Genomic DNA, 12,467 nt, shown 5'->3' with positions numbered 1-12,467 from the left:
CACAAAGTCCCACTGAAACTGACGTCCGTTGAAACACACAGTCACCAACCTCGAGCCAAAAGTGCGAATCGGGGTGCCGTTAGCCGCGTCCAGTGGCGGTCCGTTACTTTTGCACAAAACGTCCGCTGCCGAAACTGGCATGATGCTCCGCTGTGCACCCGAGTCCACCAGGAAACGCCGTCCGAGACCTCATCCATGATGAAAAGCAGCTTGTCCGACCTGCCGGCACACACAGCTGCTAGCGAGCGCCGACTCTGTCGTTTCCCTGACGCAGGCACGAAAACGGAGGGCTGCAGCGCTTCGCCTTCACTCCAAACCGGCGATGGTAGAAACAGAGAACGTCGTCCTTCCGTCGCTCTGTCACCGCAGCCACGGCGTCAAAAGGCTCCGACTCTCCATGTGTCACAACTGGTAGAAGTGCATTCACACTGTGGTGCCTGGAAGCCAACAAAATCCGGTCCGCTTCTTCAGCCAGGGAGCGATAATCCTTGGTCCGGATCAGCGGGGAGCTGGCCAGCGCGGTGCGAACAGGTGGGGGAAGCTGGCGCAGAAACAGATGTGTAAAAAGGAAAGAAACATCTCCCGAGCCAAGTAATGCCAGCATGTTCTCCATCAGCTCGGAGGGTTTGCGATCCCCCAAGCCATTCAGAGAGAGCAAGCGATCGGCCCGCTCCGCGTCTGACAGTTGGTAGAGCCGAAGCAGATTCTCCTTGAGAGCGCCGTATTTGTTAGCGGTTGGTGGGTTCCTCAGCAGACCCATCAGACGGCGTGTTGAAACGGAATCCAACGCAGCAACTACATGGAAGTACTTGGTCTCATCTGTGGTTATCCCACAGAGATGGAACTGGGCTTCCACATGTTGGAACCATGGTTCTGGATCGTGTTGCCAGAACTCTGGGAGCTTGATAACGGCAGCAAAAACAGAAGCGGCGGTTGGAGCAACGGCCGCCTGGCAAGAAACTGGGTCCGAAACCACAGCTGGCGGAGAAGCGGCGGCAGCATCTGGTGAGATTCCGTTAAAAAACATGTCCAGATGTTCGGGGTCACCAATGTGGAAGTCAGCAGACAAAGACAAAAAGATTTGAGTCTTGTTTAATTCTCAATGTCTTCCAACATACAACCAAAAATGGAATGAACCACAACCGTTGGTCACTTCACACCTCACCTTCTCTCCTTCAAAATAAAAGCATACATTCTGGTGTGAAATATATACATTGTATCCGCCACAGCATAATATTATTCAGTATTAATCATTATTTATTTCTGTCTATATTTATATAAATATGTACTGATAAGACGAGAGCGGTCCATTAGGCGTCTGTCCTTTTATTATGTCTATGTGAGAAACGGCCCGGTCTACGGAAGACGGGTCCTTCGAAGGCCACGAATATGGACGACCAGAAGAGAGAAGCTGTAGCCTTCAGCTAGCTGCCTAGCCTCCATCTTGGCGTTATGTTGCTTAGCAACCGTGACAACGTGAAGCACAGAGTGCTAAGGAAAAAAAGCGGACTCGAAGGTAGTTTTTTACTCGTTTTTTCTGTATTATTCTTCACCTTTTGTGATAAAGGTTTTCCATACTAAAAAAAATCTGTTTGATTCTAAAATGTTTAAACATGTATAGCAAGGAATGTAAGCAAATTATTCATTTTCAAATACTCTCTAGATCTCAGGAAGTAAGACATTACAGTTAAATAAAACTATTATGTTTTAATTCTTAGTTTAATTAGTCAAACCGATTTGCTCAGGAATAAATTAAATACTTTAGTGAACCAAAAATTTTTACAGGCTTAATATCTGTGTTCCGCCTCCACTCATAGGGGGAAACTAGCGGGAGTTTTTAAAACGATTTGCCGGGAGACGTGCGTTCTGTCTCGGGGTACCGAACCTGGAGCGCCCCGGTCACCTGACAGCTGGCGAGGGGAGCTGGCTGTTAATGCAGCGGAGCAGACATCTCCGAAAACGTCTGAGCAATATTGCAATTAGGTGATTTATTGATGAACCGAGAAGATATCTGAGATCTATACATCAACATTCTCGCCGAAAAATATTGTAAAAAATCATTTTGTGTAATACAGCAAAAAAAAAAAAAAATTTGCTGCCATTGCTGCTTTTCTGAACACCCGTTTTAAAGGATGCAGACCCTAAATTTGGACACAGCTGTTTTTTTGTTCGACTCCCTCTAGTGGTCTGGAGCACTTCCGTTTTCAGCACTTTTTGTTTGCATCTTTTGTTTGCTGCATTTCATTTGCGTCTCTTTTTGTTTGCTGCGTTTTATTGCTATTTGTTTGCGTCTTTTTGTTTGCTGCATTTCATTTGCGTCTCTTTTTGTTTGTTGCGTTTTATTTGCTATTTGTTTGCGTCTTCTTGTTTGCTGCATTACATTTCTTTGCATCTCTTGTTTTGTTTGGTTGTTTTCTCTGTTGCTGCGTATTTGCACCCGTCGGCCACAGGTTCATATAAAGGCCAGCTGTGCCTTTATGTGGAAGGATAAAAAGAAACTGTTCATTATAGAAACAATAAACAGTAGTTTCCAGGATGATTTTAGAAATACGGAGTTGTGTCTGCCTCGTTATTTTAACCTGTTGTATCCTGTTTACAGGAAAAAAATCTGCGTCTGTTACAGCGACACCAGCCATGTTGCGTGAAACACTTGCTTTACTAGCCTTTTGCTGAATTGTTCTTCATATTTCTCCTGTTTATGAAAGTAAGTCTCAGCAGTTTAAGGAGGAGAGCCCTAAGAAAGATAACTGGTTCTATTTTCTCTCTACATAAATAAGCCATTCTCACAGCGTAGTTGTGATGTTTGCGCTCTTTTATCTGATATAAAAACATGTATACAGGAGGGGAACGGTTACTAAAATGACCCTCATGCAGAAAGCTTCATACATTCAAACCTTAACCTGAATCCAAACGCTGGTGTTTCTTACCTATTCGGTATAAGATTATCTTGGGCTTCCGGGAGAAATCCAGCAGTCTGCGTTGATCATCCATCTCTTCCTCTTGATGATTTCTTTAAACTCTGTAAATGTTTCTTCAACAGCAGTCAAATGCTTGTTGATAAACTCGTTTATACAAACTCTCGAAAATTCAACAAAACAAACCATGCGCCATCTTGTTTCTCGTCTTCTTCTTCGTCTTTTTTATGGCGGTTGGCAAACAACTTTAAGGTGCATTACCGCCACCTTCCAGGTTGGAGTATGGATAAGAAGCTCATAGCCTCCTCGTTCTTCTAAGAAAATTAAAAATACTATCAAAAACTATATCTCCCGATTAACTCTGAAACAATTCTCTTATAACCAACTTATTTTTATTACTACTAAGCTCACTATCTTGTAAAATACACTATCTTGTATCTTTCTTTCCCGTACATATTTGTTGGTTTGGACATACAGGATTAAATAGTACTCTTAACTTAATGAATAAACTTAATACAGGTTGTTGTATTTATTGTGGAAAGTTAGAAACAGTACAGCATATCTTTTTAGAAAAAAATTAATTGTTAATGCATGTCACCATGAGAAAAGCCTTCTGGGTTTTGCTTAAAAACTTTTTTAAAATATTAAAATCACACATTTTTGTCTCATGAAGTGAAAAATTTATTGGCAAAACAAACTTATTGTCAGAAATCTTTTCTTGCTATTCTATGTTTTTGTTTGTGACTCAAACTTTTGCTTGTGATTCTTACATGACATTATGGGCAGGGCCTAAAATTACAACAAAAAAATTTCTGGTGTGTGCAAATAGAAGTTTATGTTTGGCAAATAACATTTTAAGTTCACGAGACAAAATTACATTTAATTAAAAAGAAAATTTTTAAACAAAACTTTTTGTAAAAGAAAAAAAGAAATAATTACTATTCCAAAAGTTTTGATTACAAATTTATTATGCTTAACTTAGGTTTTTTTTATTGACTATTTGGGGAAAATATTTAATTGCATCCTCACCAGACCCTAAACGTACTTAAAGTCTGGATCGACTTTTTTCCCCTTCATTAATGACACACTTTTATTACATACATTATATCTATCAAGGTAATTCAGGGTGACTTATTTTTTATTCTAAATTAATTCTTAATGAATTTAAGTGTTATTCTCCTTCAAGATACATTTGCCTAACGCTGGAATAAATGCAATGTACATTATACCCAAAAAATGAGTTGTTGCTAGGGAAACAAAGAGTGAAGTAGAGGCCAATTGAGGTTGAGCAACTAAAGCCTTTCCTCTGCCTACATCTCCCAGAATGCTGTTCTGAATCTGAATTCAGTGAAATTATTGAACATTCTAATATATTTTCTATTGATATTTATACTATCGATTCTCCTACTCTGTGTGACGTATAAAAGCCTGGACAAAGCCACAAGAGATGAAACACAGTTTTGTAAACCAAAAAAGCTAAGTGAACATTTTCCAATAAAGATGGCTGCCTGGTTTCATTATTTCATACATGCTTTTATCCAAGATCAAGTGTTTGAGAACTTGATCTTGTTAAACAAACATGTGATGGCCCCACCTGACAGCCTGCGGCGACGTATCGAAGTAGATGTTTCTGTTGTACTGGGCATCCGACACATAGATGGTAGCCAGGTCAAAATCCTGAAAACGCACAGAGCAGCTGTTAAAAAACAAAACTATTTTCTCACTCGTCTGCCTCAACCTCAAAAGACAGAAGCAGTTTCTAAGAACACATAAAGACAGTCTGTTTGAAATTCAATTTCCTGCTTGGCTAGAACCGTCACCTGTAGATCTTGAGAGGAAGAACACCATATTAAACCCCCCCACAGTATCATGTACAATGCTGTCTGCATGAAACACTCCACACACTTCTGACCAATCACACAATACTTCACATAGACCTGAACCTGGTGTGGACTTGATTTTCATCTCGTAACTACGTCAATGAGAGCAGACTGCGACTGTTTGGACATAAAACCCGAGCATCTTCTCTGAGACCGTGCCGATTTCCTCCTGACTATGGACTAATATCAGCCGATATTAGTCATATTGTTCCGATAAACAAAACTGGGCCAATATTAACCATCAATATTTATTTCCTTCTTGTTGCCATTTGTTTCTGGAGGGGAGTGAACAAAGTTGGTCATGTGACAGCAGGGGCGCAAAAAGTGGGTATGCAGTGCATGCAACGCATAGGGGCGCAACACCAGAGGGGCGGCGCGCCAATGATGTTTTCCCATACACTTCAGCGCGCCTTACGCTCGCGCACATAACGAGGTAAATGTAGTGAGTTTTACCTTTCACGTGTCGTCGTCTTGGGTGGGGGGAGGAGGACACGAGCGTATTTCTACACTCCTTCACCCTGACCTGACATACCTTCCTTCGGGGGGGAAGACGGGGGGGCGATTTATGTTTTCGCATCCACCTGAATAACGTGTAGTTGCGCCACTGTGTGACAGTGATCAGTGATTGTGAGGAGTTTAACTGAAGCAAAGAAGGAGTGATGAAGTCAGCAGCAATATGGTTGTTTTTCCCCCAAAGTTTCAAAAGCAACAGCAACCTTAATATCAGCCCAAACTTGTACATCGGTCCATCCCTGGCTAGAATGACCCAATCAAAGTCCACACTTTATTCCAACTGTGCCAAGATTTGAAATCTGACATTGACAGGCAAATTTCCAACCAATCTGAATGAGCTCGAGCTACTGTCCATTGAACAGCAGACATTTTATTCAGACTATATATTGTGTGAAATATAGACATTTATAAAATCATGTTGCATTTTCTAAATTTATTTATTGCATTTTTTAAAGGTTTTGTTGGCTCTAGTGGCCTTCATTTTAAAGAAGCTTGACAGGAAAGAGGAGGAAGACATGCGGCAAATGTCACCAGGCTGGGAATTGAACCTGCGACCACCGGCATGAGGACTACAGCCTCGGCTGTCTGCAAGAATACCGTTTGAAGTGGCATTCTTGCAGACACCAAAGTAAGCTTTTCGTTGTACAAGCAAACATGTTTCTGCTATGCACATGACAGATAAAGGTTGAAATTAAATATTTTAGTCTCTGGAAAGCTTTCAAAGACGTACCTTTAAGGACAAATTAATCAAAAGATGCTACAATAAGGATTTATCTCAGGGTAACTGAATCCAAATGCCCTCCAAACTGCTCAAATTTATCTTTGTTAAACATTCTGAAAATAATGAGCAGTTCATTTCCCCGTTATCTCCTACTTTATGTTGTTAAAATCCAGCTGGTTTGTGGCTGTAATGAGACATGAAAAGGTTCTGGGTGTGTAAATATTTCTGGACCAACAGCATCTTCTGATCTTCATCCTCTGACTGTAGTGAAACAGAAGAAGCTGCTCTCCAAAGCACAAAACGACAGATGTTCTCAAAAATCATCACAGAAACAGAAAATTATTTTAGTTATCTACTGACACACCTCACCGGCTAACTGGCCTTATCTCAGCTGAAAGACCAAAACTAATTAATGATCCTTCCTTTTGCTGACAGCGTGATTACAGCGCGTCCATGTCCCTTGAGAAACATCAGATGTTTTCCTTTCCGGCGCACATGAAGATAATTAGAACGTCCATCCCCATTTCAGCCTTCCTGTGATCTGCTCCAAGCTGCCAGTCCTGCTCTAATAAACCACTGCTGGTGCTGCATTCAAAGACCAACGGAAATCTGGTTTACAAACAACGTATCTTAAATTCCCTGGTAAATTATTGACAAAAAAAGGAGGGAAACTAACGTATTTGTATTCGGTATGCAACACAAAACATTTATCTATTTATAAGTATTACACATTGTTTCATTCATCACTGCATGCAGTACGTTTTTACGGTGAAATGTGTTTTGCCCACATTCCATTGACACCCTAAAGGCAACACCAGGCGTCATGTTGTATGATATTTTCACTGTTTCTCTAAATTTTTATGAAACTATATTAGGGATAAATTAAACATATAGTTCAATTTAAATGAGTTTTATTAGCAATTGCGATTTGGACTGCATTTCTTTTTTTTTTTTGCAGGTAGGCAGGTTTAACGAGGGATCAGGGGATTTTGTGAGGAAAGGTCAGTCAGGATCAGAGCTGGAGCTGCTGTTCCTCAGTCTGTTTCACAGCTCAGCTTCACCATGTCGGTATTTACCTATAGATGCTGAGCGCTGAAAATACATGCTGTAAATCAGTGGTTCTTAACCTTTTTTGAGGTACCGAACCCATCAGATTCATATGCACATTCACTGAACCCTTCTGTAGTGATAAATAAAATGATTTTTTTTCCAAATTCAAGACATAGGGTCAAATCCAAGATCACTAAGTCTTCTTAAAACGTAGAGTCTCTGAGAACAGTTCTTCAAAATATAATCAGTGTTTTCAGCAAAGTTGAGCTGACTGTCCAGGAATGACCCAAGGTATTTAAAATTTGCCACAGTTTCAACAGGTTGGCCATCGAGAGAAACTGGAAACACTTTAAGGTCTTGTTTAGATCATTTAATTAGCTCTACATTCTTAAGAGAATGAAAAATTAATAATAAATAAAGACTGCGGTATTTTGATTTAGTAATGTAATTATATTAGTTGTGTTACCACCCCCACGCCACTAGAGGCAGTAGCAAGCCCGAAAAGATGCTACTAAGGAGCAGATTTAGAAGTTCACCGAAAGCTACAGAACTTGGTAAAAAACGGTGAGTTTTGCTGAAGTAAATAAAGACAAAAGTTCAAATCCATGCTGAGAGTGGAGCTCCTTCAATCAGAGCTAATCCGCAGCTCTTATTGGCTAAGCAATGTAACGTGATCCTCTGCAGCAAGTGATGGCAAAGCCGCGCGTCATCACGACTTTACACATGGGTGTCTATACCTCCGTGGCAGAGGCTCCGCCGAACCCCTGGGGTTCGATCGAACCCAGGTTAAGAACCACTGCTGTAAATGTATGTTGTTTCTGAAGGAATCAGATGTATATTTTCTATTTCACTTTTGCATCATTTCTCTTTTATCCTTGGCTTTAGCCTGTGAACCAGGACGTCTCAGAAGTCGTTGGAGTTCTCCCAGTTTGACCAGCAGACTTAAGTCCTGCCTGGGGCCAGAATTCCCAGTGTAATATACATTAATTTGTTTTACTGCACACTTTTATTCTTTCACGTTTTGTGTATTTTTAGGAGAAATATCTCAATATCAATCTCTCATCTACTACCTGAGTCTTACCTGTCGCTGCTCACCTGTCCAGGCTGCCGACTCCTCTTCTACAATGCCAACTAGCAGGATATATATCTGGGCTGTGCTTTACTGGACTCTCCTGGCACTCTTTCAACAACCTGTTACAGGTCAGATCCAGTATTCTGCTGCTGAGCTCCTCCGGCTGCGGTTTCATCTACCTGCACTTCCCCCTGCTTCACTACTCATCTCGGATGCAACTTTCCTACCACGCCGGAAATACATCCACCGCGGGTCTCGTCGGAACTTCCAAGAGGACACGTCGAAACCCATACAATCCATCTGGTCTACCTCTCGTCGTCTCCGGCGTGCTTCCAACCGGGTTGTTGACCGCAGCGTGCTAGCTTGCCTAGCCCGGTCAGCTAACACTCCTGCAAAGTCTGATAACTCCTCTGTAAACTTCGGTCTGCTTAACATCCGCTCACTCACGGGCAAGGGACATCTCATCCAGGATCTCCTCACTGACCGTAAGTTTGACTTTCTATGCTTGACTGAGACTTGGCAACAACCTGATGACTTTTCTCAGCTCAATGATTCTACTCCACCGGGGTTTGTTTACATCTGTCAACCCCGTGGCACCGGCCGGGGAGGAGGTCTCGCGATAATTCACCGCGAGAAGTGGAAAGTCTCGCCGTTGTCTGCTCCCACCTTCTCTTCGTTTGAATCAACTGTGTGTCAGCTCTCTGGACCTACCCCCACCATCATCACAACCATCTACCGCCCCCGAAAACTAACAGTGACTTTCTGAATGACTTTGCTGCTCTTCTCACTCACCTGTCAACCCTCTCACCAAACATCATAGTATTGGGTGATTTCAATATTCACATGGACGATGGCAATAGTTCTCTGACTAAAGACTTTCATCCTGCCTCCAGAGCTTTGGTCTCCAGCAGTTCATCAATGTTCCCACTCATTCTAGGGTCATGTCCTGGATCTAGTCTGTTGTTCTGGTGTTTCCCCTCTGATTGTACAGCTGACGAACTTGCCATAACTGACCATTTCCTCCTCTCATTTAATATTTGTCTCCCTCTCTCAATCACTAAGCTTTCCCGTCTTATCTCCTTCCGTAACATTAAGGATATTTATTTAAATTCTCTCTCCTTTGGCTTCAATTCACCCATTGACAATATAAACTCAACTCTAAATTCAACCACCTTGATGACCTGGTCTCACATTACAACACTGGTCTTCACTCAATACTCAACTCTCTTGCTCCGTTAAAAACCAGATCTGTTTCTTTTGCTCGTTCTGCCCCCTGGTTTACTCCTGAACTTCGGCTCATGAAGGCCAAAGGACGGCAACTTGAGAGGCACCACCGGAAAACTGGACTAGTTGTTCATAAAGACATTTACAAAAATCACATATTACATTATAAGGACTGTATCACTCAAGCCAAATCCTTTTACTACACTGGTTTAATCTGTTCAAATGAAGGCTCCACCAAGTCAATATTCTCACTTTATAAGAACATCATTCAAGTTCCGGACTCTCTACCTTCATATTTGTGTTCAACTGATTTTTGTAATTCCCTCATGTCATTTTTTGACAGTAAAATTCTTAAGATCCACCAGCATCTCAGCTCACAACCCTCCCCTGTCCTACTCTTGAACTTTCTCCTCCAGCCCACTCCTTCTCTTCCTTCCAGCTCCCAACAACATCAGAAATTACAACCCTTATACACAAATCCAAGTCGTCCACCTGTCTGCTTGACCCCCTTCCCACAGTCCTGGTTAAAGCCTGTGCCCCATCCATACTCCTCTTATCTCTGCCATTATTCACTCCTCTCTCTCCACTGGAACAGTTCCTGCTTCATTTAAAATTGCTGCCATAACCCCTATCTTAAAAAACCTGGTGCTGATCACTATAATCTGAATAATTTCCGTCCTATCTCCAACTTGCCTTTCATCTCCAAAATTCTTGAGAAGGTAGTAGCATCCCAACTTCACACTTATTTATCCAACAATAACCTGTATGAACTGTTTCAGTCTGGTTTTCGTCCCCTCCATAGTACAGAAACAGCTCTCATTAAAATCACCAATGACCTCCTTATGGCAGCTGACTCCGGCTTGCTGTCCATTCTCATCCTACTTGATTTGAGTGCAGCGTTTGACACTATCTGCCATACCACCCTACTCAACAGACTTTCCTCTATTGGCATCACTCAGACTCCTCTAAACTGGTTTAAATCATATCTCTCTGGCCGCACTCAGTTCATTCGGATCAAAACCTTCTCTTCCCAGCCTTCCTCTGTCACATCAGGAGTTCCACAGGGATCTGTCTTAGGGCCCTTCTCTTCATTATTTATCTCCTTCCCCTTGGCAATATTTCCGCAAGTATGGCATTGATTTCCACTGTTATGCGGATGACACCCAGCTCTATGTTTCCAGTAAGCCCGCCTCCAACCTCCCACCATCTTCGCTTACTGACTGCTTGACTGAAATAAAATCCTGGTTCTCCTCAAATCTGCTTCAGCTTAACAGTGATAAAACAGAGGTTCTTCTCATTGGTACCAAATCTACTCTGGCCAAAATCAAAAGCTTCAGTCTTGTAATTGATAACTGTCCGTTTCTCCCTCCCCTCAGGTAAAGAGTCTGGGTGTCATCCTTGACAGCACCCTGTCTTTCCAGTCTCATATTAATAACATAACCCGCTCGGCTTATTTTCACCTACGCAACATCAACCCCGCCGCCCTCCCTTACTCCCCATTCCACTGCCATCCTTGTTCACTGTCTTGTGACATCACGCCTGGACTACTGCAACTCCCTTCTGTTTGGTCTCACCCAGAAATCTCTTCATAAGCTCCAACTGGTCCAGAATTCAGCTGCCCGTATCATTACCAAAACCCCATCCATGCACCACATCACTCCTGTCCTGCAAAGACTCCATTGGCTGCCCACCAAGTTCCGCATAGATTACAAATTCTTCTGTACACTTTCAAGGCCCTTTACAATCTCTCCCACCATATCTTTCAAATCTTATTCATATTGCCATTCCCTCTCGCTCCCTCAGATCATCCTCCTCAATCCATTTCACTGTCCCCTCTGCCCGTCTCACCACCATGGGATTTCAGTCGCTCTGCTCCCCAACTATGGAACTCATTACCACCATACCTTAGAAACATAAAGTCATTATCAAATTTTAAAACCGAACTCAAAACACACCTTTTTAGATCTGCCTTTTCCACATGACACAATTGGTTTGCCTGATTTTACATAGTTTTTATATAGATACATTGTTTTTTTTATTTATTTTTATCTACTTTTACTTGTTACATTTTATTTGTTTCTGTCACAGTTTTTTTTTTTTATTATTTTATTGTTTCCTTGAGTGCCAGAAAGGCGCCTTTGAAATAAAATGTATTATTATTATTATTAATATGAAGTACTAATGTATTAAGACGGCTAATGTAATGAAATAAATTAACTGTTGGAATTTATTTCCACTCTGCTGTCCATAGCAAAGTTAACTTTTATTCAGTAATATTTTTGCCAGAAAAAAAGTAAAAAAAAATGTAGCTAATGTCTGACAATGTCTGATTTATCAAATTTTATTATGACAATAAAATGTCAAAAATAAAAGGAAATTTTTTTCTTGTCTTCTTGAAATGTTAAAGGCACATTAAATTATGGATTCATGTCAATATATTTTTAAATAAAATGCTGTAAAAGTATGTGTGTTCATCAGTGTCAATATAAAAACTATCAGAATAATTTCGATCAAATAAAAACATTGTGCTCTTTATTCATAAATTCCCCAAAACTAAAATAATCACATTAAAAACTCTGTTTAGTCATTTATTTGATTACACAATATATTAGCGTGTGTGAGAAAATGTGTCAAATATTAACTTAAAATACTTTGCAGAACAGCACTTTGTGAAGTTCGGTCCATTCACTTGTATTAGCTTACGTCAAAGGATATGTAAGTTAGGGCTGTATAAATAAATCGATTCGGCGATATATATCGATATCCGTCCTAGGAAAGTATCGATTTTTCATCCGCGAGTATCGATCCTTAAACCATAGGGGTCCATAGCCTTATAGCTCTTTTTAACGTCTATTGTTACGGCGTAGCAGCAAGACTCCGCCTACATCAGTCAACACTTTCAACTTGAGCTTAAAGTGCACATTATAAACTACACACCAGTTTTTAAATTGTGCTAATAGACCAAGTATAACCTGAGTTATGCTAAATTAGTAAACTATATTTTTCCGAATGTCAAAAGCGCCGCCATTCACCGGCTTTTCCGATTATGTGAGAGGGAATGAGCTTCCAACGTACAAAACGAAACATTAGAT

General features: G+C 41.1%; 1 protein-coding gene across 1 annotated transcript; it reads right to left on the bottom strand.

Annotated features, from left to right (window-relative positions):
* Positions 1-238: 238 nt before the first annotated feature.
* LOC145550622 (uncharacterized) lies at positions 239-5,068 on the bottom strand. The gene is made up of 3 exons (XM_081604470.1): positions 4,510-5,068; positions 2,928-3,229; positions 239-1,002 (listed from the first exon to the last, which is right to left on the bottom strand). The coding sequence occupies exons 2-3, from the start codon at positions 2,989-2,991 to the stop codon at positions 239-241; spliced, it is 828 nt and encodes a 275-aa protein (XP_081460596.1). The 5' UTR covers positions 2,992-3,229; positions 4,510-5,068.
* Between the last annotated feature and the right edge of the window lie 7,399 nt (positions 5,069-12,467).

This window comes from Poecilia reticulata, unplaced genomic scaffold, assembly GCF_904066995.2.
Source record: "Poecilia reticulata unplaced genomic scaffold, P_reticulata-male-v2 Scaffold_119, whole genome shotgun sequence".
NCBI lineage: Eukaryota > Metazoa > Chordata > Actinopteri > Cyprinodontiformes > Poeciliidae > Poecilia > Poecilia reticulata.
This window is presented reverse-complemented; position numbering and strand designations above follow the sequence as displayed.

Bases quoted from the DNA above. Each gene is read 5' to 3' on its own strand.
- LOC145550622 (XM_081604470.1), bottom strand. From the start codon at position 2,991: ATGGATGATCAACGCAGACTGCTGGATTTCTCCCGGAAGCCCAAGATA. The intron at 1,003-2,927 runs GTAAGAAACACC...GAATCTCACCAG, and splicing joins GATAATCTTATACCGAATAG to ATGCTGCCGCCGCTTCTCCG.